General features: G+C 48.1%; 1 protein-coding gene across 1 annotated transcript in view; it reads left to right on the top strand.

The window, feature by feature from the left end:
• Positions 1–13298: 13298 nt before the first annotated feature.
• Positions 13299–26715, top strand: part of SHISAL2A (shisa like 2A) — a 48502-nt gene continuing 35085 nt past the window's right edge. The window contains exons 1-2 of the mRNA XM_088466109.1: positions 13299–13545; positions 23294–23433. Of these exons, the coding sequence (XP_088322235.1) occupies positions 13364–13545; positions 23294–23433 (322 nt within the window). The 5' untranslated portion in view covers positions 13299–13363. The remainder of the gene's footprint in view (positions 13546–23293; positions 23434–26715) is intronic.

The following is a 26715-nucleotide window of genomic DNA, read 5'->3' as shown; positions in this document are numbered from 1 at the left end:
GCAGAATGATGATGAGAGTGATGATGAGAGTGATGATGAGAGGAGCAGCAGAATGATGATGAGAGGAGCAGCAAAGTGGTGATGAGAGTGATGATGAGAGGAGCAGCAGCAGAGTGATGATGAGATGAGCAGCAGAGTGGTGAGGAGAGTGATGATCAGAGGAGTAGCAGAGTGGTGATGAGAGTGATGATGAGAGGAGCAGCAGAGTGGTGATGATGAGAGGACTAGCAGAGTGATGAAGATAGTGATGATGAGAGGAGTAGCAGAGTGATGATGAGAGGAGCAGCAGAGTGGTGAGGAGAGTGATGATGAGAGGAGCAGCAGAGTTGTGATGAGAGTGATGATGAGAGGAGTAGCAGAGTGATGATGAGAGGAGTAGCAGAGTGATGATGAGAGGAGTATCAGAGTGGTGATGAGAGTGATGATGAGAGGAGCAGCAGAGTGATGATGAGAGTGATGATGAGAGGAGTAGCAGAGTGATGATGAGAGGAGTAGCAGAGTGGTGATGGGAGTGATGATGAGAGGAGCAGCAGAGTGATGATGAGAGTGATGATGAGAGGAGTAGCAGAGTGGTGGTGAGAGTGATGATGAGAGGAGTAGCAGAGTGGTGATGAGAGTGATGATGAGAGGAGCAGCAGAGTTGTGATGAGAGGAGTAGCAGAGTGGTGGTGAGAGTGATGATGAGAGGAGTAGCAGAGTGGTGATGAGAGTGATGATGAGAGGAGCAGCAGAGCGATGATGAGAGGAGTAGCAGAGTGGTGATGAGAGTGATGATGAGAGGAGCAGCAGAGTGGTGATGAGAGTTATGATGACAGGAGTAGCAGAGTGATGATGACAGTGATGATGAGAGGAGTAGCAGAGTGGTGCTGAGAGGGATAATGAGAGGAGCAGCAGAGTGATGATGAGAGGAGTAGCAGAGTGATGATGAGAGTGATGATGAGAGGAGCAGCAGAGTGATGATGAGAGGAGCAGCAGAGTGATGATGAGAGGAGCAGCAGAGTAGTGATTAGAGGAGCAGCAGAGTGATGATGAGAGTGATGATGAGAGGAGTAGCAGAGTTGTGATGAGAGTGATGAAGAGAGGAGCAGCAGAGTCGTGATGAGAGTGGTGATGAGAGGAGCAGCAGAGTGGTGATGAGAGTGGTGATGAGAGGAGCAGCAGAGTGGTGATGAGAGTGATGATGAGACGAGTAGCAGAGTGGTGATGAGAGGAGCAGCAGAGTGATGATGAGAGGAGTTACAGAGTGGTGATGAGAGTGATGATGAGAGGAGAAGCAGAGTGAAGATGAGAGTGATGATGAGAGGAGTAGCAGAGTGAAGATGAGAGTGATGATGAGAGGAGTAGCAGAGTGATGATGAGAGTGATGAAGAGAGGAGCAGCAGAGTGGTGATGAGAGTGATGATGAGAGGAGCCGCAGAGTGATGATGAGAGTGATGATGAGAGGAGCAGCAGTGTTATGATGAGAGGAGTAGCAGTGTGCTGATGACAGTGATGATGAGAGGAGTAGCAGAGTGATGATGAGAGTGATGCTGAGAGGAGCAGCAGAGTGATGATGAGAGGAGCAGCAGAGTGATGATGAGAGGAGCAGCAGAGTGGTGATGAGAGTGATGATGAGAAGAGCAGCAGAGTGGTGATGAGAGGAGCAGCAGAGTGGTGATGAGAGTGATGATGAGAAGAGCAGCAGAGTGGTGATGAGAGGAGCAGCAGAGTGATGATGAGAGTGGTGATGAGAGGTGTAGCAGAGTGGTGATGAGAGTGATGATGAGAGGAGTAGCAGAGTGATGATGAGAGTGGTGATGAGAGGAGCAGCAGAGTGATGATGAGAGGAGCAGCAGAGTGATAATGAGAGGAGCAGCAGAGTGATGATGAGAGGAGCAGCAGAGTGGTGATGAGAGTGATGATGAGAGAGATGATGAGAGGAGCAGCAGAGTGATGATGAGAGGAGTAGCAGAGTGAAGATGAGAGTGATGATGAAAGGAGTAGCAGAGTGATGATGAGAGTGATGATGAGAGGAGCCGCAGAGTGATGATGACAGTGATGATGAGAGGAGTAGCAGAGTGATGATGACAGTGATGCTGAGAGGAGCAGCAGAGTGATGATGAGAGGAGCAGCAGAGTGATGATGAGAGGAGCAGCAGAGTGGTGATGAGAGTGATGATGAGAGGAGCAGCAGAGTGGTGATGAGAGTGATGATGAGAAGAGCAGCAGAGTGGTGATGAGAGGAGCAGCAGAGTGGTGATGAGAGTGATGGTGAGAGGAGCAGCAGAGTCGTGATGAGAGTGGTGATGAGAGGAGCAGCAGAGTGGTGATGAGAGTGATGAAGAGAGGAGTAGCAGAGTGATGATGAGAGTGGTGATGAGAGGTGTAGCAGAGTGGTGATGAGAGTGATGGTGAGAGGAGCCGCAGAGTGATGATGAGATGAGCAGCAGAGTGATGATGAGAGGAGCAGCAGAGTGATGATGAGAGTGATGATGAGAGGAGCAGCAGAGTGAAGATGAGAGGAGCAGCAGACTGGTCATGAGAGTGATTAGGAGAGGAGTAGCAGAGTGGTGATGAGAGTGGTGATGAGAGGAGCAGCAGAATGATGATGAGAGGAGTAGCAGAGTGATGGTGAGAGTGATGATGAGAGGAGCAGCAGAGTGATGATGAGAGGAGCAGCAGAGTGATGATGAGAGGAGTAGCAGAGTGATGATGAGAGTGGTGATGAGAGGAGCAGCAGAATGATGATGAGAGGAGCAGCAGAGTGATGATGAGAGTGATGATGAGAGGAGCAGCAGAGTGATGATGAGAGTGATGATGAGAGGAGCAGCAGAGTGGTGATGAGAGTGATGGTGAGAGGAGCAGCAGAGTCGTGATGAGAGTGGTGATGAGAGGAGCAGCAGAGTGGTGATGAGAGTGATGATGAGAGGAGCATCAGAGTGTTGATGAGAGGAGCAGCAGAGTGATGATGAGAGGAGTAGCAGAGTGAAGATGAGAGTGATGATGAGAGGAGTAGCAGAGTGATGATGAGAGTGGTGATGAGAGGAGCAGCAGAGTGATGATGAGAGGAGTAGCAGAGTGATGATGAGAGTGATGAAGAGAGGAGCAGCAGAGTGGTGATGAGAGTGATGATGAGAGGAGCCGCAGAGTGATGATGAGAGTGATGATGAGAGGAGCAGCAGTGTTATGATGAGAGGAGTAGCAGTGTGCTGATGACAGTGATGATGAGAGTGATGATGAGAGTGATGCTGAGAGGAGCAGCAGAGTGATGATGAGAGGAGCAGCAGAATGATGATGAGAGGAGCAGCAGAGTGGTGATGAGAGTGATGATGAGAGGAGCAGCAGAGTGGTGATGAGAGTGATGATGAGAAGAGCAGCAGAGTGATGATGAGAGGAGTAGCAGAGTGATGGTGAGAGTGATGATGAGAGGAGCAGCAGAGTGATGATGAGAGGAGCAGCAGAGTGATGATGAGAGGAGCAGCAGAGTAGTGATTAGAGGAGCAGCAGAGTGGTGATGAGAGTGATGATGAGAGAAGTATTAGAGTGGTGATGAGAGTGATGATGAGAGGAGTAGCAGAGTGGTAATGAGAGTGATGATGAGACGAGTAGCAGAGTGGTGATGAGAGGAGCAGCAGAGTGGTGATGAGTTTGATGAGAGAGCAGCAGAGTGATGATGAGTGGAGCAGCAGAGTCATGATGAGAGGAGTTACAGAGTGGTGATGAGAGTGATGATGAGAGGAGTAGCAGAGTGGTGATGAGAGTGATGATGAGAGGAGCAGCAGAGTGATGATGAGAGGAGCACAGAGTGGTGATGAGAGTGTTGATGAGAGGAGTAGCAGAGTAGTGATGAGAGTGATGATGAGAGGAGTAGCAGAGTGATGATGAGAGTGGTGATGAGAGGAGTAGCAGAGGTGTGATGAGAGTGATGATGAGAGGAGTACCAGTGTGATGATGACAGTGGTGATGAGAGGAGTAGCAAAGTGAGGATGAGAGTGATGGTGAGAGGAGCCGCAGAGTGATGGTGAGAAGAGTAGCAGAGTGATGATGAGAGGAGCAGCAGAGTGGTGATGAGAGTGATGGTGAGAGGAGCAGCAGAGTGGTGATGAGAGTGATGATGAGAAGAGCAGCAGAGTGATGATGAGAGGAGCAGCAGAGTGGTGATGAGAGTGATGATGAGAGGAGCAGCAGACTGGTGATGAGAGGAGCAGCAGAGAGGTGATGACAGTGATGATGAGAGGAGCAGCAGAGTGGTGATGAGAGTGATGAAGAGAGGAGCAGCAGAGTGATGATGAGAGTGATGATGAGAGGAGCAGCAGAGTGGTGAGGAGAGTGATGATGAGAGGAGCAGCAGAGTTGTGATGAGAGTGATGATGAGAGGAGCAGCAGAGCGATGATGAGAGGAGTAGCAGAGTGGTGATGAGAGTGATGATGAGAGGAGCATCAGAGTGTTGATGAGAGGAGCAGCAGAGTGGTGATGAGAGTGATGATGAGAGTACCAGAGTGGTGATGAGAGTGGTGATGAGAGGAGCAGCAGAGTGATGATGAGAGGAGCAGCAGAGTGATGATGAGAGTGATGATGAGAGGAGTAGCAGAGTGGTGCTGGGAGTGATGATGAGAGGAGCAGCAGAGTGGTGATGAGAGTGATGGTGAGAGGAGCAGCAGAGTGGTGATGAGAGTGATGATGAGACGAGTAGCAGAGTGGTGATGAGAGTGATGATGAGAGGAGTAGCAGAGTGGTGATGAGAGTGATGATGAGAGGAGCAGCAGAGTGGTGATGAGAGTGATGATGAGAGGAGTAGCGGAGTGATGATGAGAGTGGTGAAGAGAGGAGCAGCAGAGTGGTGATGAGAGTGATGATGAGAGGAGTAGCGGAGTGATGATGAGAGTGGTGAAGAGAGGAGTTACAGAGTGGTGATGAGAGTGATGATGAGAGGAGCAGCAGAGTGGTGATGAGAGTGATGATGAGAGGAGTAGCAGAGTGGTGATGAGAGTGATGATGAGAGGAGTAGCAGAGTAGTGATGAGAGGAGCAGCAGAGTGGTGATGAGAGTGATGATGAGAGTACCAGAGTGGTGATGAGAGTGGTGATGAGAGGAGCAGCAGAGTGATGATGAGAGGAGCAGCAGAGTGATGATGAGAGTGATGATGAGAGGAGTAGCAGAGTGGTGCTGGGAGTGATGATGAGAGGAGCAGCAGAGTGGTGATGAGAGTGATGGTGAGAGGAGCAGCAGAGTGGTGATGAGAGTGATGATGAGACGAGTAGCAGAGTGGTGATGAGAGTGATGATGAGAGGAGTAGCAGAGTGGTGATGAGAGTGATGATGAGAGGAGCAGCAGAGTGGTGATGAGAGTGATGATGAGAGGAGTAGCGGAGTGATGATGAGAGTGGTGAAGAGAGGAGCAGCAGAGTGGTGATGAGAGTGATGATGAGAGGAGTAGCGGAGTGATGATGAGAGTGGTGAAGAGAGGAGTTACAGAGTGGTGATGAGAGTGATGATGAGAGGAGTAGCAGAGTGATGATGAGAGTGATGATGAGAGGAGTAGCAGAGTGGTGATGAGAGTGATGATGAGAGGAGTAGCAGAGTAGTGATTAGAGGAGCAGCAGAGTGGTGATGAGAGTGATGATGAGAGAAGTATTAGAGTGGTGATGAGAGTGATGATGAGAGGAGTAGCAGAGTGGTAATGAGAGTGATGATGAGACGAGTAGCAGAGTGGTGATGAGAGGAGCAGCAGAGTGGTGATGAGTTTGATGAGAGAGCAGCAGAGTGATGATGAGTGGAGCAGCAGAGTCATGATGAGAGGAGTTACAGAGTGGTGATGAGAGTGATGATGAGAGGAGTAGCAGAGTGGTGATGAGAGTGATGATGAGAGGAGCAGCAGAGTGATGATGAGAGGAGCACAGAGTGGTGATGAGAGTGTTGATGAGAGGAGTAGCAGAGTAGTGATGAGAGTGATGATGAGAGGAGTAGCAGAGTAGTGATGAGAGTGTTGATGAGAGGAGTAGCAGAGTGATGATGAGAGTGATGATGAGAGGAGTAGCAGAGTGGTGATGAGAGTGATGATGAGAGGAGTAGCAGAGTAGTGATGAGAGGAGCAGCAGAGTGGTGAGGAGAGTGATGATGAGAGGAGCAGCAGAGTGATGATGAGAGTGATGATGAGAGGAGCAGTAGTGTGATGATGAGAGGAGTAGCAGAGTGATGATGAGAGGAGCAGCAGAGTGGTGATGAGTTTGATGAGAGGAGTAGCAGAGTGGTGATGAGAGGAGTATTAGAGTGGTGATGAGAGTGGTGATGAGAGGAGCAGCAGAGTGATGATGAGAGGAGCAGCAGACTGGTCATGAGAGTGATTATGAGAGGAGTAGCAGAGTGGTGATGAGAGTGATGATGAGAGGAGCAGCAGAGTGGTGAGGAGAGTGATGATGTGAGGAGTAGCAGAGTGGTGATGAGAGGAGCAGCAGAGTGATGATGAGAGGAGCAGCAGAGTGATGATGAGAGTGATGATGAGAGGAGCAGCAGAGTGGTGAGGAGAGTGATGATGTGAGGAGTAGCAGCGTGGGGAGGAGAGTGATGATGAAAGGAGTAGCAGAGTGGTGATGAGAGTGATGATGAGACGAGTAGCAGAGTGATGATGAGAGTGATGATGAGAGAAGTATTAGAGTGATGATAAGAGTGATGATGAGAGGAGCAGCAGAGTGGTGATGAGAAGAGTAGCAGAGTGATGATGAGAGTGGTGATGAGAGGAGCAGCAGAGTGATGATGAGAGTGATGATGAGAGGAGTAGCAGAGTAGTGATGTGAGGAGTAGCAGAGTGGTGATGAGAGTGATGATGAGAGAAGTATTAGAGTGGTGATGAGAGTGATGATGAGAGGAGTAGCAGAGTGGTGATGAGAGTGATGATGAGACGAGTAGCAGAGTGGTGATGAGAGGAGCAGCAGAGTGATGATGAGAGGAGTAGCAGAGTGATGATGAGAGGAGCAGCAGAGTGGTGATGAGTTTGATGAGAGAGCAGCAGAGTGATGATGAGTGGAGCAGCAGAGTCATGATGAGAGGAGTTACAGAGTGGTGATGAGAGTGATGATGAGAGGAGCAGCAGAGTGGTGATGAGAGTGATGATGAGAGGAGTAGCAGAGTGGTGATGAGAGTGATGATGAGAGGAGTTACAGAGTGGTGATGAGAGTGATGATGAGAGGAGCAGCAGAGTGAAGATGAGAGTGATGATGAGAGGAGCAGCAGAGTGGTGATGAGAGTGATGATGAGAGGAGTAGCAGAGTGGTGATGAGAGTGATGATGAGAGGAGTAGCAGAGTGGTGATGAGAGTGATGATGAGAGGAGTTACAGAGTGGTGATGAGAGTGGTGATGAGAGGAGCAGCAGAGTGATGATGAGAGGAGCAGCAGAGTGATGATGAGAGTGATGATGAGAGGAGCAGCAGAGTGGTGAGGAGAGTGATGATGTGAGGAGTAGCAGAGTGGGGAGGAGAGTGATGATGAAAGGAGTAGCAGAGTGATGAGAGTGATGATGAGAGGAGTAGCAGAGTGGTGATGAGAGTGATGATGAGAGGAGTAGCAGAGTGGTGATGAGAGTCATGATCAGAGGAGCAGCAGAGTGGTGATGAGAGTGATGATGAGAGGAGCAGCAGAGTGGTGATGAGAGTGATGATGAGACGAGTAGCAGAGTGGTGATGAGAGGAGCAGCAGAGTGATGATGAGAGTGATGATGAGAGGAGCAGCAGAGTGGTGATGAGAGTGATGATGAGAGAAGTATTAGAGTGGTGATGAGAGTGATGATGAGAGGAGTATTAGAGTGGTGATGAGAGTGGTGATGAGAGGAGCAGCAGAGTGATGATGAGAGGAGCAGCAGAGTAGTGATGAGAGTGATGATGAGACAAGTAGCAGAGTGGTGATGAGAGGAGCAGCAGAGTGATGATGAGAGTGATGATGAGAAGAGTAGCAGAGTGGTGATGAGAGTGATGATGAGAGGAGTAGCAGAGTAGTGATGAGAGTGATGATGAGAGGAGCAGCAGAGTGGTGATGAGAGTGTTGATGAGAGGAGTAGCAGAGTGATGATGAGAGGAGCACAGAGTGGTGAAGAGAGGAGTTACAGAGTGGTGATGAGAGTGATGATGAGAGGAGTAGCAGAGTGGTGATGAGAGTGATGGTGAGAGGAGTTACAGAGTGGTGATGAGAGTGATGATGAGAAGAGTAGCAGAGTGATGGTGAGTTGACTTACAGAGTGGTGATGAGAGTGATGACGAGTGGAGTAGCAGAGTAGTGATGAGAGTGATGATGAGAGGAGAAGCAGAGTGGTGATGAGAGTGATGATGAGACGAGTAGCAGAGTGGTGATGAGAGGAGCAGCAGAGTGATGATGAGAGGAGAAGCAGAGTGGTGATGAGAGTGATGATGAGAGGAGTAGCAGAGTGATGATGAGAGTGATGCTGAGAGGAGTAGCAGAGTGGTGATGAGAGTGATGATGAGAGGAGTAGCAGAGTGATGATGAGAGTGATGGTGAGAGGAGTAGCAGAGTTATAAGAGTGATGGTGAGAGGAGTAGCAGAGTGATGATGAGAGTGATGATGAGAGGAGTAGCAGAGTGATGATGAGAAGAGTAGCAGAGTGATGATGAGAGGAGTAGCAGTGTGGTGATGAGAGTGATGATGAGAGGAGTAGCAGAGTGGTGATGAGAGTGATGATGAGAGGAGTAGCAGAGTGGTGATGAGAGTCATGATGAGAGGAGCAGCAGAGTGGTGATGAGAGTGATGATGAGAAAAGTAGCAGAGTGATGGTGAGAGGAGCAGCAGAGTGATGATGAGAGTGATGATGAGAAGAGTTGCAGAGTGATGGTGAGAGGAGTTACAGAGTGATGATGAGAAGAGTTGCAGAGTGATGGTGAGAGGAGTTACAGAGTGGTGATGAGAGTGATGATGAGAGTGATGGTGAGTTGACTTACAGAGTGGTGATGAGAGTGATGATGAGAGGAGTAGCAGAGTGGTGCTGGGAGTGATGATGAGAGGAGCAGCAGAGTGGTGATGAGAGGAGTAGCAGAGTGGTGAAGAGAGTGATGATGAGAGGAGCAGCAGAGTGGTGATGATAGTGATGATGAGAGGAGCAGCAGAGTGGTGATGAGAGTGATGATGAGAGGAGTAGCAGAGTGGTGATGAGAGTGATGATGAGAGGAGCAGCAGAGTGATGATGAGAGTGATGATGAGAGGAGCAGCAGAGTGATGATGAGAGTGATGATGAGAGGAGCAGCAGAGTGATGATGAGAGTGATGATGAGAGGAGTAGCAGAGTGGTGATGAGAGTGATGATGAGAGGAGTAGCAGAGTGGTGATGAGAGTCATGATGAGAGGAGCAGCAGAGTGGTGATGAGAGTGATGATGAGAGGAGTAGCAGAGTGGTGATGAGAGTCATGATGAGAGGAGCAGCAGAGTGGTGATGAGAGTGATGATGAGAAAAGTAGCAGAGTGATGGTGAGAGGAGCAGCAGAGTGATGATGAGAGTGATGATGAGAAGAGTTGCAGAGTGATGGTGAGAGGAGTTACAGAGTGATGATGAGAAGAGTTGCAGAGTGATGGTGAGAGGAGTTACAGAGTGGTGATGAGAGTGATGATGAGAGTGATGGTGAGTTGACTTACAGAGTGGTGATGAGAGTGATGATGAGAGGAGTAGCAGAGTGGTGCTGGGAGTGATGATGAGAGGAGCAGCAGAGTGGTGATGAGAGGAGTAGCAGAGTGGTGAAGAGAGTGATGATGAGAGGAGCAGCAGAGTGGTGATGATAGTGATGATGAGAGGAGCAGCAGAGTGGTGATGAGAGTGATGATGAGAGGAGTAGCAGAGTGGTGATGAGAGTGATGATGAGAGGAGCAGCAGAGTGATGATGAGAGTGATGATGAGAGGAGCAGCAGAGTGATGATGAGAGTGATGATGAGAGGAGCAGCAGAGTGATGATGAGAGTGATGATGAGAGGAGCAGCAGAGTGATGATGAGAGGAGCAGCAGAGTGGTGATGAGAGGAGCAGCAGAGTGATGATGAGAGTGATGGTGAGAGGAGTAGCAGAGGGGTGATGAGAGGAGGAGCAGTGTGGTGATGATGAGAGGAGCAGCAGAGTGGTGATGAGAGGAGTAGCAGAGTGGTGATGAGAGTCATGATGAGAGGAGCAGCAGTGTGATGATGAGAGGAGTAGCAGAGTGATGATGAGAGTGATGCTGAGAGGAGTAGCAGAGTGGTGATGAGAGTGATGATGAGAGGAGTAGCAGAGTGATGATGAGAGTGATGGTGAGAGGAGTAGCAGAGTGATAAGAGTGATGGTGAGAGGAGTAGCAGAGTGATGATGAGAGTGATGATGAGAGGAGTAGCAGAGTGATGATGAGAAGAGTAGCAGAGTGATGATGAGAGGAGTAGCAGAGTGGTGATGAGAGTGATGATGAGAGGAGTAGCAGAGTGGTGATGAGAGTGATGATGAGAGTGATGGTGAGTTGACTTACAGAGTGGTGATGAGAGTGATGATGAGAGGAGTAGCAGAGTGGTGCTGAGAGTGATGATGAGAGGAGCAGCAGAGTGGTGATGATAGTGATGATGAGAGGAGCAGCAGAGTGGTGATGAGAGTGATGATGAGAGGAGTCGCAGAGTGGTGATGAGAGTGATGATGAGAGGAGCAGCAGAGTGATGATGAGAGTGATGATGAGAGGAGCAGCAGAGTGATGATGAGAGTGATGATGAGAGGAGCAGCAGAGTGATGATGAGAGTGATGATGAGAGGAGCAGCAGAGTGATGATGAGAGGAGCAGCAGAGTGGTGATGAGAGGAGCAGCAGAGTGATGATGAGAGTGATGGTGAGAGGAGTAGCAGAGGGGTGATGAGAGGAGGAGCAGTGTGGTGATGATGAGAGGAGCAGCAGAGTGGTGATGAGAGGAGTAGCAGAGTGGTGATGAGAGTCATGATGAGAGGAGCAGCAGTGTGATGATGAGAGGAGTAGCAGAGTGATGATGAGAGGAGCAGCAGAGTGGTGATGAGTTTGATGAGAGGAGTTACAGAGTGGTGATGAGAGGAGTAGCAGAGTGGTGATGAGAGGAGTTACAGAGTGGTGATGAGAGTGATGATGAGAGGAGTAGCAGAGTGGTGATGAGAGTGATGATGAGAGGAGTAGCAGAGTGGTGATGAGAGGAGTTACAGAGTGGTGATGAGAGTGATGATGAGAGGAGCAGCAGAGTGGTGATGAGAGTGATGATGAGAGGAGTAGCAGAGTAGTGATGAGAGTGATGATGAGAGGAGTAGCAGAGTGGTGATGAGAGTGGTGATGAGAGGAGTAGCAGAGTGGTGATGAGAGGAGTTACAGAGTGGTGATGAGAGTGATGCTGAGAGGAGTAGCAGAGTGGTGATGAGAGTGATGATGAGAGGAGTAGCAGAGTGATGATGAGAGTGATGATGAGAGGAGCAGCAGAGTGGTGATGAGAGTGATGATGAGAGGAGTAGCAGAGTAGTGATGAGAGTGATGATGAGAGGAGCAGCAGAGTGAAGATGAGAGTGATGATGAGAGGAGCAGCAGAGTGGTGATGAGAGTGATGATGAGAGGAGTAGCAGAGTGATGATGAGAGGAGCAGCAGAGTGATGATGAGAGGAGCAGCAGAGTGGTGATGAGAGGAGCAGCAGAGTGGTGATGAGAGTGATGGTGAGAAGAGTAGCAGAGTGATGATGAGAGGAGCAGCAGAGTGGTGATGAGAGTGATGATTAGAGGAGCAGCAGAGTGGTGATGAGAGTGATGATGAGAGGAGCAGCAGAGTGGTGATGAGAGTGATGATGAGACGAGTAGCAGAGTGGTGATGAGAGGAGCAGCAGAGTGATGATGAGAGTGATGATGAGAGGAGTAGCAGAGTGGTGATGAGAGTGGTGATTAGAGGAGCAGCAGAGTGGTGAGGAGAGTGATGATGAGAGGAGTAGCAGAGTAGTGATGAGAGTGATGATGAGAGGAGTAGCAGAGTGGTGATGAGAGTGATGATGAGAGGAGTAGCAGAGTAGTGATGAGAGTGATGATGAGAGGAGTAGCAGAGTGGTGATGAGAGTGGTGATTAGAGGAGCAGCAGAGTGGTGATGAGAGTGATGATGAGACGAGTAGCAGAGTGATGATGAGAGGAGTAGCAGTGTGGTGATGAGAGTGATGATGAGAGGAGTAGCAGAGTGGTGAGGAGAGTGATGATGAGAGGAGTAGCAGAGTAGTGATGAGAGTGATGATGAGAGGAGTAGCAGAGTGGTGATGAGAGTGATGATGAGAGGAGTAGCAGAGTGGTGATGAGAGTGATGCTGAGAGGAGTAGCAGAGTGGTGATGAGAGTGATGATGAGAGGAGTAGCAGAGTGATGATGAGAGGAGCAGCAGAGTGATGATGAGAGTGGTGATGAGAGGAGCAGCAGAGTGGTGATGAGAGTGGTGATGAGAGGAGCAGCAGAGTGATGATGAGAGTGATGATGAGAGGAGTAGCAGAGTGGTGATGAGAGTGGTGATTAGAGGAGCAGCAGAGTGGTGAGGAGAGTGATGATGAGAGGAGTAGCAGAGTAGTGATGAGAGTGATGATGAGAGGAGTAACAGAGTGGTGATGAGAGTGATGATGAGAGGAGTAGCAGAGTAGTGATGAGAGTGATGATGAGAGGAGTAGCAGAGTCGTGATGAGAGTGGTGATTAGAGGAGCAGCAGAGTGGTGATGAGAGTGATGATGAGACGAGTAGCAGAGTGATGATGAGAGGAGTAGCAGTGTGGTGATGAGAGTGATGATGAGAGGAGTAGCAGAGTGGTGAGGAGAGTGATGATGAGAGGAGTAGCAGAGTAGTGATGAGAGTGATGATGAGAGGAGTAGCAGAGTGGTGATGAGAGTGATGCTGAGAGGAGTAGCAGAGTGGTGATGAGAGTGATGCTGAGAGGAGTAGCAGAGTGATGATGAGAGTGATGATGAGAGGAGCAGCAGAGTGATGATGAGAGTGGTGATGAGAGGAGCAGCAGAGTGGTGATGAGAGTGATGATGAGAGGAGTATTAGAGTGGTGATGAGAGTGATGATGAGAGGAGTATTAGAGTGGTGATGAGAGTGATGATGAGAGGAGTAGCAGAGTGGTGATGAGAGTGATGATGAGAGGAGTATTAGAGTGGTGATGAGAGTGGTGATGAGAGGAGCAGCAGAGTGATGATGAGAGTGATGGTGAGAAGAGTAGCAGAGTGATGATGAGAGTGGTGATGAGAGAAGTAGCAGAGTGACGCTGGAGACACTGTGAGGAGCTCTCTGATGGCTTCTCCTCCAGGCACTGAAGCATTCTGCTGTTTGTCTGTGGGATGGTGGTGAGAGGACTCCCTGCTCCCCTCTGGCAGTACCAGGCTTCGTGTGGGAAGAAGCAGCAGCAGCCAGGACTATGAGTGCAGAATGCTCCAGCTACACCACCATGGAGAAGGTTCTGGTTGGGGCTTTCAGCTGTCCCAGATCAGACAGTGACTTGGGGGCCATATACTGCTGTGGATTTAAGGACTTCAAGTACTGCTGTGATGACCCCAGTAGCTTTTTCCCCTATGAGCACAGTTACATGTGGTGGCTGAGGTAAGTGCTGTCTCTTCTGCTCCATCTCCTGCACATAATACAGAATTATCTATGCTTGGGAAACTGAGGGGTATGCTGGTACTTGTAGTTCCACTACTGACAGACCACATACTGCCATCTCAGTACTGTACAGACATTACCGTATAACACACACTGCTGTGTACCGTGCGCTGCTCTGTGTATTACCTGACACACTCTGCGCTGTACATTACCGTATAACACACACTGCTGTGTACTGTGTGCTTGCTCTGTGTATTACCTGACACACTCTGCGCTGTACATTACTGTATAACACACACTGCTGTGTACTGTGCGCTGCTCTGTGTATTACCTGACACACTCTGCGCTGTACATTACTGTATAACACACACTGCTGTGTACTGTGTGCTGTACATTACCGTATAACACACACTGCTGTGTACTGTGCGCTGCTCTGTGTATTACCTGACACACTCTGCGCTGTACATTACTGTATAACACACACTGCTGTGTACTGTGCGCTGCTCTGTGTATTACCTGACACACTCTGCGCTGTACATTACTGTATAACACACACTTCTGTGTACTGTGCGCTGCTCTGTGTATTACCTGACACACTCTGCGCTGTACATTACTGTATAACACACACTGCTGTGTACTGTGTGCTGTACATTACCGTATAACACACACTGCTGTGTACTGTGCGCTGCTCTGTGTATTACCTGACACACTCTGCGCTGTACATTACTGTATAACACACACTGCTGTGTACTGTGCGCTGCTCTGTGTATTACCTGACACACTCTGCGCTGTACATTACTGTATAACACACACTTCTGTGTACTGTGCGCTGCTCTGTGTATTACCTGACACACTCTGCGCTGTACATTACTGTATAACACACACTGCTGTGTACTGTGTGCTGTACATTACCGTATAACACACACTGCTGTGTACTGTGCGCTGCTCTGTGTATTACCTGACACACTCTGCGCTGTACATTACTGTATAACACACACTGCTGTGTACTGTGCGCTGCTCTGTGTATTACCTGACACACTCTGCGCTGTACATTACTGTATAACACACACTTCTGTGTACTGTGCGCTGCTCTGTGTATTACCTGACACACTCTGCACTGTACATTACCGTATAACACACACTGCTGTGTACTGTGCGCTGTACATTACTGAATAACACACACTGCTGTGTACTGTGCGCTGCTCTGTGTATTACCTGACACACTCTGCACTGTACATTACCGTATAACACACACTGCTGTGTACTGTGCGCTGCTCTGTGTATTACATGACACACTCTGCGCTGTACATTACTGTATAACACACACTGCTGTGTACTGTGTTCTTGCTCTGTGTATTACCTGACACTCTGCACTGTACATTACTGTAGGGAAAGCATGTACTCTATAACAATGTGTATAATAAATGCGATCCAGCTATTTGCACTGACCCAGGGGCGCAGTGATTGGGGCAGGTGCCCCGGGGTGCATAAAGCCTAATTTCATTCCCTGCACTAACCATTCTCCACAACCATGGTAATATTGGATGTAATTGTCATTTACCAATAGCCTACCATGTCCCATCTGTCCTATAGGAGTGCACTGCCCTATACATTATATTCTATAATACCTGTGTACTCTGCAATATACTGTATAACGTCATCCCTGCACCGTGCTGGGTGATTACTCTGCAATATACTGTATAACGTCATCCCTGCACCGTGCTGGGTGATTACTCTGCAATATACTGTATAACGTCATCCCTGCACCGTGCTGGGTGATTACTCTGCAATATACTGTATAATGTCATCCCTGCACTGTGCTGGGTGATTATTCTGCAATATACTGTATAACGTCCTCCCTGCACCGTGCTGGGTGATTACTGTGCAATATACTGTATAACGTCCTCCTTGCACCGTGCTGGGGGATTACTCTGCAATATACTGTATAACGTCATCCCTGCACCGTGCTGGGTGATTACTCTGCAATATACTGTATAACGTCATCCCTGCACTGTGCTGGGTGATTACTCTGCAATATACTGTATAACATCATCCCTGCACCGTACTGGGTGCTTACTGTGCAATATACTGTATAACGTCATCCCTGCACTGTGCTGGGTGATTACTCTGCAATATACTGTATAACGTCATCCCTGCACCGTGCTGGGTGATTACTGTGCTGACTCCATCCTGACGGGACTGGCACCATAAAACCATTTACACAGCTGTTACCATTATAGTAAGGATTAAAGGAGCACAAATATCATTTTTATAGTAAATCCATATAAGTTTATTATACTCTCGATATCGTATATAATAAACATGTTTTACTGTGAACATTAGATTTGCTCTCCTCTAATTATTACTATACTGGTAATAGATGGTTTTTGCATATTTTGGGATTTAAAGGAAACACAGTAACATTATTCCCATTTTAGGAGCAGCAATTATTTAGTAAATCTGCTGGATAAACTTTTTAACAACTGTTCCCTAAAGGCGCCTGTCCATTAGCCGACTTTTAGAGCGATCCGACCAAAGCCAGGAGGTAATGGTTAGCCGGGAAGGACCAGCGATGCGCATACACGGGTCCTTGCCGACCCCGTCTATCTACGGAACGTCCATCAACCTAGCAATGATTTTCAGGTTCGGCATTTTCAGATATAGGAGGTCGGACTCCTGCACTGAATGACGTTCAGGTCACATAGTGAATAGGCCCCTTTAGAGTTCCTAAGAGATCTGTATTATCCCTGTTAAGACTCCAGCCAGAAAGCTGCGTGCTGGCTGCATAGATAACAGTATATATATATATACTATTACACCCAGGCAGATATTGTTACTCTCTACTGTATCAACCAGAATGAATAAAACCAGTAGGTGCTAATAATTCCTGTCTGTTGTTGGTATATAACAGGAACTGATTGCTATCTGCTGTTCCAAATGAAGTATCTGCAGACTTAACAAGATATTGAAATAGTGAAGGGATTTGTATAGGAACTGCGCTTAACCAATGAGCAGATATTTATATCATCCCATACACAGACAATGTAATTCACATTGACATCATTTAGTAAGATATACACATATAATGTTGCATAGGTCCCAGCAAAAATAAAATACACAATTAAAAGAGAGTAAATATTTAGCAATGACGGCAATAATAAAATGTATCCTATAAATATCTAATTCTCCGCTGAGAAACTGCTGTTATTCCAACGTATAATAATGTAACAGTCTGCTGATGAATTGTGGCAATGTCCATATTATAATTATATAAAGATACAGTTTCTCACCCCGATGTCTGCACAGTAATTCCGCTGTAATCCTTTAGTAGCCCATTGAGGATGGGACATATAGACAGGGCAGCTTATCCGGATGGTAGTGTCCAAACAGGGTCACCGGACCCTCGGCTTCCAACAGCAGTCCCCACGCTCACGCTGTGTCCGCACAGTACAGCAGTCCCCACGCTCACACTGTGTCCACACAGTACAGCAGTCCCCACACTCACGCTGTGTCCTCACGCACCAGCAGTCCCCACGCTCACACTGTGTCCTCATGCACCAGCAGTCCCCTCGTTCACGCTGTGTCCGCACAGTACAGCAGTCCCCACGCTCACGCTGTGTCCGCGCAGTACAGCAGTCCCCACGCTCACGCTGTGTCCGCACACACCAGCAGTCCCCACGCTCACGCTGTGTCCGCACAGTACAGCAGTCCCCACACTCACGCTGTGTCCTCACGCACCAGCAGTCCCCACGCTCACACTGTGTCCTCACGCACCAGCAGTCCCCTCGTTCACGCTGTGTCCGCACAGTACAGCAGTCCCCACGCTCACACTGTGTCCGCACAGTACAGCAGTCCCCACGCTCACGCTGTATCCGCACACTACAGCAGTCCCCACGCTCACGCTGTGTCCGCACAGTACAGTAGTCCCCACGCTCACGCTGTGTCCGCACAGTACAGCAGTCCCCACACTCACGCTGTGTCCGCACAGTACAGCAGTCCCCACGCTCACGCTGTGTCCGCACAGTACAGCAGTCCCCACACTCACGCTGTGTCCGCACAGTACAGCAGTCCCCACGCTCACGCTGTGTCCGCACACACCAGCAGTCCCCACGCTCACGCTGTGTCCGCACAGTACAGCAGTCCCCACGCTCACGCTGTGTCCGCACACACCAGCAGTCCCCACGCTCACACTGTGTCCGCACAGTACAGTAGTCCCCTCGTTCACGCGTGTCCGCATAGCGAGAACGACATGTCTGCCATACGTGAGGCTGCGGGTGCAGGGAGCTGGGCAGCCTATAGCTGGTCACTGGGAAGATTCCAGCAATGTTCAATATGAGTCCTCAGACCATCGGCTATCTGCCGCAGTAATCTCACTCACGCTGTGTCCATGCAGCGAGGCCGGCGTCTATGACGGAAAAACAATCACATCCAATATATCGCAGTGTAGTCCGATAAATATATCGGATGTGATTGTTTTTATCATTATAAATCTTTGTTTGAATGAATTCATTACATCTTCATTGTGAAACTCTCCTATGAAAAGTAACCACAGGTGCTTCCGGGTTAATTACATTTTCATTTATCCCAAGGTGAATAAATAGCAGCACTCCTACAGTAATGATCCATCCTCTGAGGAAATGACCTAATGCTGCATAGACACGTCTAACGATTATCTGTCCAACTAGCTGATTGGTTGGAATGAGAACCTGGTAACGTATGGGAGTAACTGACAATCAGCAATTTGCTCCTAAATGCAGGAAAATGGACAAAAACTGTTGTTTGAGCAAATTGTTTAGATCAAACATTTAACAATCTTGTCTGACGTCATTTTCATCTGTTTTCTGACATTTAGGAGCAAATTGCTGATCATCAGTTACTCCCATACATTACCAGATCTTCATCCCAACCAATCACCTAGTTGTCTGGTTAGACAGATCTTCTTTAGATGTGTGACCATCTTAAGGGTGAAGAAATACATTATTGGCAGGTTCTCCTTCCTATGTCACACAGCAGGGATCCAGCTATCGTCTGCAAACACCGCTGTAACCCAACTACCACAGGGACTTCTACTGGGTGACTGTGGCTACAGGCTCTCATCTCCCCTGGTATAGCTTCAACTGCACAATTGTCCTTCATAGACGCCAGCCTTGGACACAGCGTGAGCGAGGTTACCGCGGCAGATAGCCGATGGTCTGAGGACTCATTTTGGACATTGCCGGAATCTTCCCAGTGACCAGCTATAGGTTGCCCAGCTCCCTGCACCCGCAGCCTCACGTACGGCAGAGACGTCGGTCTCGCTATGCGGACACGCGTGAACGAGGGGACTACTGTACTGTGCGGACACAGCGTGAACGAGGGGACTACTGTACTGTGCGGACACAGCGTGAACGAGGGGACTGCTGTACTGTGCGGACACAGCGTGAGCGTGGGGACTGCTGGTGTGTGCGGACACAGCGTGAGCGTGGGGACTGCTGGTGTGTGCGGACACAGCGTGAGCGTGGGGACTGCTGTACTGTGCGGACACAGCGTGAGTGTGGGGACTGCTGGTGCGTGAAAACACAGCGTGAGCGTGGGGACTGCTGTACTGTGCGGACACAGCGTGAGCGTGGGGACTGCTGTACTGTGCGGACACAGCGTGAGCGTGGGGACTGCTGTACTGTGCGGACACAGCATGAGCGTGGGGACTGCTGGTGCGTGAGGACACAGCGTGAGCGTGGGGACTGCTGGTGTGTGCAGACACAGCGTGAGCGTGGGGACTGCTGTACTGTGCGGACACAGCGTGAGCGTGGGGACTGCTGTACTGTGCGGACACAGCGTGAGCGTGGGGACTGCTGTACTGTGCGGACACAGCGTGAGCGTGGGGACTGCTGGTGCGTGAGGACACAGCGTGAGCGTGGGGACTGCTGTACTGTGCAGACACAATGTGAGCGTGGGGACTGCTGGTGTGTGCGGACACAGCATGAGCGTGGGGACTGCTGTACTGTGCGGACACAGCGTGAGCGTGGGGACTGCTGGTGCGTGAAAACACAGCGTGAGCGTGGGGACTGCTGTACTGTGCGGACACAGCGTGAGCGTGGGGACTGCTGTACTGTGCAGACACAATGTGAGCGTGGGGACTGCTGGTGTGTGCGGACACAGCGTAAGCGTGGGGACTGCTGTACTGTGCGGACACAGCGTGAGTGTGGGGACTGCTGGTGCGTGAAAACACAGCGTGAGCGTGGGGACTGCTGTACTGTGCGGACACAGCGTGAGCGTGGGGACTGCTGTACTGTGCGGACACAGCATGAGCGTGGGGACTGCTGGTGCGTGAGGACACAGCGTGAGCGTGGGGACTGCTGGTGTGTGCAGACACAGCATGAGCGTGGGGACTGCTGTACTGTGCGGACACAGCGTGAGCGTGGGGACTGCTGTACTGTGCGGACACAGTGTGAGCGTGGGGACTGCTGTACTGTGCGGACACAGCGTGAGCGTGGGGACTGCTGGTGCGTGAGGACACAGCGTGAGCGTGGGGACTGCTGTACTGTGCAGACACAATGTGAGCGTGGGGACTGCTGGTGTGTGCGGACACAGCATGAGCGTGGGGACTGCTGTACTGTGCGGACACAGCGTGAGCGTGGGGACTGCTGTACTGTGCGGACACAGCGTGAGCATGGGGACTGCTGGTGTGTGCGGACACAGCGTGAGCGTGGGGACTGCTGTACTGTGCGGACACAGCGTGAGCGTGGGGACTGCTGTACTGTGTGGACACAGCGTGAGCGTGGGGACTGCTGTACTGTGCGGACACAGCGTGAGCGTGGGGACTGCTGGTGTATGCGGACACAGCATGAGCGTGGGGACTGCTGTACTGTGCGGACATAGCGTGAGCATGGGGACTCCTGGTGTGTGCGGACACAGCGTGAGTGTGGGGACTGCAGTACTGTGCGGACACAGCATGAGCGTGTGGACTCCTGGTGTGTGCGGACACAGCATGAGTGTGGGGACTGCTGGTGCGTGAGGACACAGCGTTAGCGTGGGGACTGCTGTACTGTGCGGACACAGCGTGAGCGTGGGGACTGCTGGTGCGTGAGGACACAGCGTGAGCGTGGGGACTGCTGTACTGTGAGGACACAGCGTGAGCGTGGGGACTGCTGTACTGTGTGGACACAGCGTGAGCGCGGGGACTGCTGGTGCGTGAGGACACAGCGTGAGCGTGGGGACTGCTGTACTGTGCGGACACAGCATGAGCGTGGGGACTGCTATTGGAAGCCGAGGGTCCGGTGACCCTGTTCGGACACTACCATCCGGATAAGCTGCCCTGTCTTTATGTCCCATCCTCAATGGGCTACTAAAGGATTACAGCGGAATTACTGTGCAGACATCGGGGTGAGAAACTGTATCTTTATATAATTATAATATGGACATTGCCACAATTCATCAGCAGACTGTTACATTATTATACGTTGGAATAACAGCAGTTTCTCTGCGGAGAATTAGATTATTTATAGGATACATTTTATTATTGCCGTCATTGCTAAATATTTACTCTCTTTTAATTGTGTATTTTATTTTTGCTGGGACCTATGCAACATTATATGTGTATATCTTACTAAATGATGTCAATGTGAATTACATTGTCTGTGTATGGGATGATATAAATATCTACTAATTGGTTAAGTGCAGTTCCTATACAAATCCTCTACTGTATCACCATTGTCTGCATAGGTAACATTATATACATATATACATTTATTACTCCCCAGGCAGATATTATTACCCTCTGCTGTATCACCATTGTCTGTATAGGTAACATTATATATATATATATATATATACACATTTATTACTCCCCAGGCAGATATTATTACCCTCTTCTGTATCACCATTGTCTGCATAGGTAACATTATATACATATATACATGTATTACTCCCCAGGCAGATATTATTACCCTCTGCTGTATCACCATTGTCTGTATAGGTAACATTATATACATATATACATTTATTACTCCCCAGTCAGATATTATTATTACATACACAGTACAGACCCTGCGCAGACCGAGAGACCTCCCCCACACACAATGCTGGCACATGTGCTGTCAGCAGACCGGTAGTAACATGCCAGGGGCTCTAAACTGGAGGTAAAGTGAATGCATCACACGTTACTATTACACATATGTATCAGGATGAGACCCTATTGATGCACTTATCCCTAGGTGTAATCTTTGATAATCTTAATTTCCTATTGGTGCAAAAACAAATTATAATTATTGTTTCTAAAACTGAATAATAAATATACCCCTTACAGTTTACACTGATACCTTCATATGTCACATGTATATACAGTCAGGTGCATAAATATTGGGACATTGACAGAATTTTCATATTTTGGCCTCTAGTCACCACCACAATGGCTTTGAAATGAAACAAACAAGATGTGATTTACCTGCAGACTTTCAGATTTAATTTGAGGGTAATTACATCCAGATCAGGTGAACGGTGTAGGAATTACAATGGTTTCTATATGTGCCTCCTACTTTTTAAGGGGCCAAAAGTAATGGGACAAACTAAACAATCCTAAATCTAACTTTCACTTTTTAATATTTTGTTGCAAATCCTTTGCAGGCAATTACAGCCTGAAGTCTGGAACACATAGACATCACCAGACGCTGGGTTACATCCCTGGTGATGCTCTGCCAGGCCTCTACTGCAAATGTCTTCAGTTCCTGCTTGTTCTTGGGACATTTTCCCTTCAGTTTTGTCTTCATCAAGTGAAATGCATGCTCAATCAGATTCAGGTCAGGGGATTGACTTGGCCATTGCATAACATTCCACTTTTTAGCCTTAAAAAACTCTTTGGTTGCTTTTGCAGTAGGCTTCCGGTCATTGTCCATCTGCACTGTGAAGCGCTGTCCAATGAGTTCTGAAGCATTTGACTGAATATGAGCATATAATATTGCCCGAAACACTTCAGAATTCATTCTGCTGCTTTTGTCAGCAGTCACATCATCAATAAATACAAGGGAACCAGTTCCATTGGCAGCCATACATGCCCACGCCATGACACTACCACCACCATGCTTCACTGATGAGGTGGTATGTTTTGGATCATGAGCAGTTCCTTTCCTTCTCCATACTCTTCTCTTCCCATCACTCTGGTACAAGTTGATCTTTTTCTCATCTGTCCATAGGATGTTGTTCCAGAACTGTAATGGCTTTTTTAGATGTTGTTTGGCAAACTTTTTGGATCTCATATTGAGAGTCGACAGCAACTGATTCCAAATGCAAATGTCACACCTAGAATCAACTCCAGACCTTTTACCTGCTTAATTGATAATGAAATAACGAAGGAATAGCCCACACCTGTCCATGAAATAGCTTTTGAGTCAACTGAAAAGCTATTTCATTACTTTTGGCCCCTTAAAAAGTGGGAAGCACATATAGAAACCGCTGTAATTCCTACACCGTTCACCTGATTTGGATGTAATGACCCTCAAATTAAATCTGAAAGTCTGCAGGTAAATCACATCTTGTTTGTTTCATTTCAAAGCCATTGTGGTGGAGAATAGAGGCCAAAATATGGAAATTCTGTCAATGTCCCAATATTTATGCACCTGACTGTATATGTAATTCTGTATATGTAATGTATACCCATTAGGCTGTTACGTAGGCTGTTACTTATCCTGTTACTTATCCTGTTACTTATCCTGTTACTTAGGCTTTTACTTAGGCTGTTACTTACGCTGCTGGTCGTGTTCTCTTGTTTCTACAGCGTGGGAGCACTGATGGGCTTATCCATAGCAGCTGTGGTCCTCCTGGCATTTATCATCACCGTTTGTGTTCTCTGCTATCTGTTTATCAGTAACAAACCACACAACAAGCTGGACACTGGTCTGAGTCTACAGTCACCAGGTGAGTTCAGAAATGGGCTATGTGTGTGTGTGTGTGGGCTACGTGTGTGTGGGCTACGTGTGTGTGTGTGTGTGTGTGTGTGGGCTACGTGTGTGTGTGTGTGGGCTATGTGTTTGTGGGCTACGTGTGTGTGTGGGCTATGTGTGTGTGGGCTATGTGTGTGTGGGCTATGTGTGTGTGGGCTATGTGTGTGTGGGCTATGTGTGTGTGTGTGGGCTACGTGTGTGTGTGTGGGCTACGTGTGTGTGTGTGGGCTACGTGTGTGTGGGCTACGTGTGTGTGGGCTACGTGTGTGTGTGTGGGCTACGTGTGTGTGTGTGGGCTGTGTTTCTTCTGCAGCACTGAGAACCTAGAATAGACTTCACATACAGATGTGTATCACGCTGATGATTGTGCATTATGCAGAGATGGGATGCACCATTGCAGACATTGCGGTGAGCAGCGTTACACATATACATCACTATTGTCTCCATGTGTGTGTTAGAATACTGTGGGTGAGATGCACCATTGCAGACATTGTGGTGAGAAGCGTTACATATACATCACTATTGTCTCCATGTGTGTGTGTTAGAATATTGTGGGTGAGATGCACCATTGCAGACATTGTGGTGAGTAGCATTACACATATACATCACTATTGTCTCCCTGTGTGTGTTAGAATATTGTGGGTGGGGTGCACTATTGCAGACATTGTGGTGAGAAGCGTTACATATACATCACTATTGTCTCCATGTGTGTGTTAGAATATTGTGGGTGAGATGCACCATTGCAGACATTGTGGTGAGCAGCGTTACACATAAACATCACTATTGTCTCCATGTGTGTGTTAGAATATTGTGGGTTGGATGCACCATTGTAGACATTGCGGTGAGCGGCTTTACACATATTCATCACTATTGTCTCCATGTGTGTGTGTGTTAGAATATTGTGAGTGGGATGCAGCATTACAGACATTGCGGTGAGTAGCGGTACATGTATACATCACTATTGTCTCCATGTGTGTTAGAATATTGTGGGTGGGATACACCATTACAGACATTGTGGTGAGCAGTGTTACACATATACATCACTATTGTCTCCATGTGTGTGTTAAATATTGTGGATGGGGTGCACCATTGCAGACATTGTGGTGAGCTGCGTTACACATATACATCACTATTGTCTCCGTGTGTGTGTGTTAGAATATTGTGGGTGGTGTGCACCATTGCAGACATTGTGGTGAGCGGCGTAGCACATATACATCACTATTGTCTCCATGTGTGTGTTAGAATATTGTGGGTGGTGTGCACCATTGCAGACATTGTGGTGAGCGGCGTAGCACATATACATCACTATTGTCTCCATGTGTGTGTTAGAATATTGTGGGTGGGGTGCACCATTGCAGACATTGTGGTGAGCAGCGTTACACATATACATCACTATTGTCTCCATGTGTGTGTTAGAATATTGTGGGTGGGATGCACCATTGCAGACATTGTGGTGAAACCTCCGAAAATGACATTTCTGTGGTTTGGCTGCTCACCTCATATGCACCAAGCTGTGGATTACGATACATTCCAGGGCATGGATGCGGTGGGCAACGCCCTCTTTAGCCTATGGGCTTCTATTTGCGACTCAAAGGTCAGCTTTTACCGGGAGAGCTGTCCTTGGCAATTTTATTCATGGTGAATGGCGTTATTTACGCCGACATGCATGCGTTGAGTGGCGTGATGTGTCCCACCCTCTGTGCCATTGTATAAGGGGCATTAGTATTCCTTTGCTGGCAGCACAGACTGTGTCCAGCAACAATATTTGCCAATGAATAAGATTAGTCCACAGACTTCTTGGAGAAGTTATAAATCCATTTCCCTTTAGAATCCAAGCTCAAAATAAGCCACAAGTGAGACCTGCAAATGCCACTTGTATGTACAATGTGTGCCATGTACACTGTACTTAATTGTTTCATTAGTATTCTGCTGTTACTTAAACATACAAATTGCTTTCTCAGGGAGACCCAGCTGGAGAGGTAGAGGTGGGGGGTTGCAGAGGCTGGCATCACCCCCCTCCCCAGCTATGGATTGCGGTGATTGGGCGGTGGCACAGGTTCATGATGACTACAAGTTACATCATTAAGGGCCTGTTTCAGAGTTATGCGCTAATACTGCCGCATCTATGTATGTGTGTAAAAATGCTAATGCAACAGCAGCTGCCACATGTATTGAGCCCCGCCCGAGCCATCGCAGCTGTCTACAACTGTATACGCATAAGCCTGCGTTTATAGCCGCCACTGCAAGATGCCTCCTCCAAACGCTCCCTGACTCTCAGTCACACTGCGAATAAATTATCGCAGTGTGCGACTATGGTAATGTACCCTGGCACATGCACAGTGGCAACAAATTGTGTCATTTGCGAAAACATGGCCATTATGTACAACACTGAATCAGACCCAAAGCCCCGACACATCTGGGAGGATGATTTACTCTCTCAAGAGTCCAGGAGAACTCCCCAAACATCGGGATGAGTAGATTATATGTATGATTATAAATACAACAGTATATTACATGTCACCACCCATCTAAGTCTCTGCTTTCCGATATAGATTCTCCTCACATTTCTGCACAATACAGGACAATTTATTATTGATGACAGCAGAGCTAGTAACCAGGCTGATTTCTGTACACAGTGACCATTTCTACAGCAATTTCATTATATCTAACACTAGATCCTCTGCAGATTCTCCTACAATAAGCATTAACACTGTCTCTCCTACACTATAGCTTATTATACATACAAAGTCATGGTGTGGGTGGTGCACTTCATCATGTTACACTATATAGCTTATTATACATACAAAGTCATGGTGCGGGTGGTGCACTTCATGTTACACTATAGCTTATTATACATACAAAGTAATGGTGTGGGTGGTGCACTTTATAGCTTATTATACATACAAAGTCATGGTGTGGGTGGTGCACCTCATCATGTTACACTATAGCTTATTATACATACAAAGTCATGGTGCGGGTGGTGCACTTCGCTATGTTACACTATATAGCTTATTATACATATAAAGTCATTGTGTGGGTGGTGCAATTCATCATGTTGCACTATATAGCTTATTATACATACAAAGTCATGGTGCAATTCATCATGTTATACTATAGCTTATTATACATACAAAGTCATGGTGTGGGTGGTGCAATTAATCATGTTACACTATATAGCTTATTATACATACAAAGTCATGGTGTGGGTGGTGCACTTCATCATGTTACATTATTGCTTATTATACATACAAAGTCA

The sequence above is a fragment of the Taudactylus pleione genome, unplaced genomic scaffold (assembly GCF_031769625.1).
Source record: "Taudactylus pleione unplaced genomic scaffold, aTauple2 ptg002466l, whole genome shotgun sequence".
NCBI classification, from domain to species: Eukaryota; Metazoa; Chordata; class Amphibia; order Anura; family Myobatrachidae; genus Taudactylus; species Taudactylus pleione.
The sequence above is the reverse complement of the archived record's forward strand: the minus strand, read 5'-3'. Positions and strand labels throughout refer to the sequence as shown.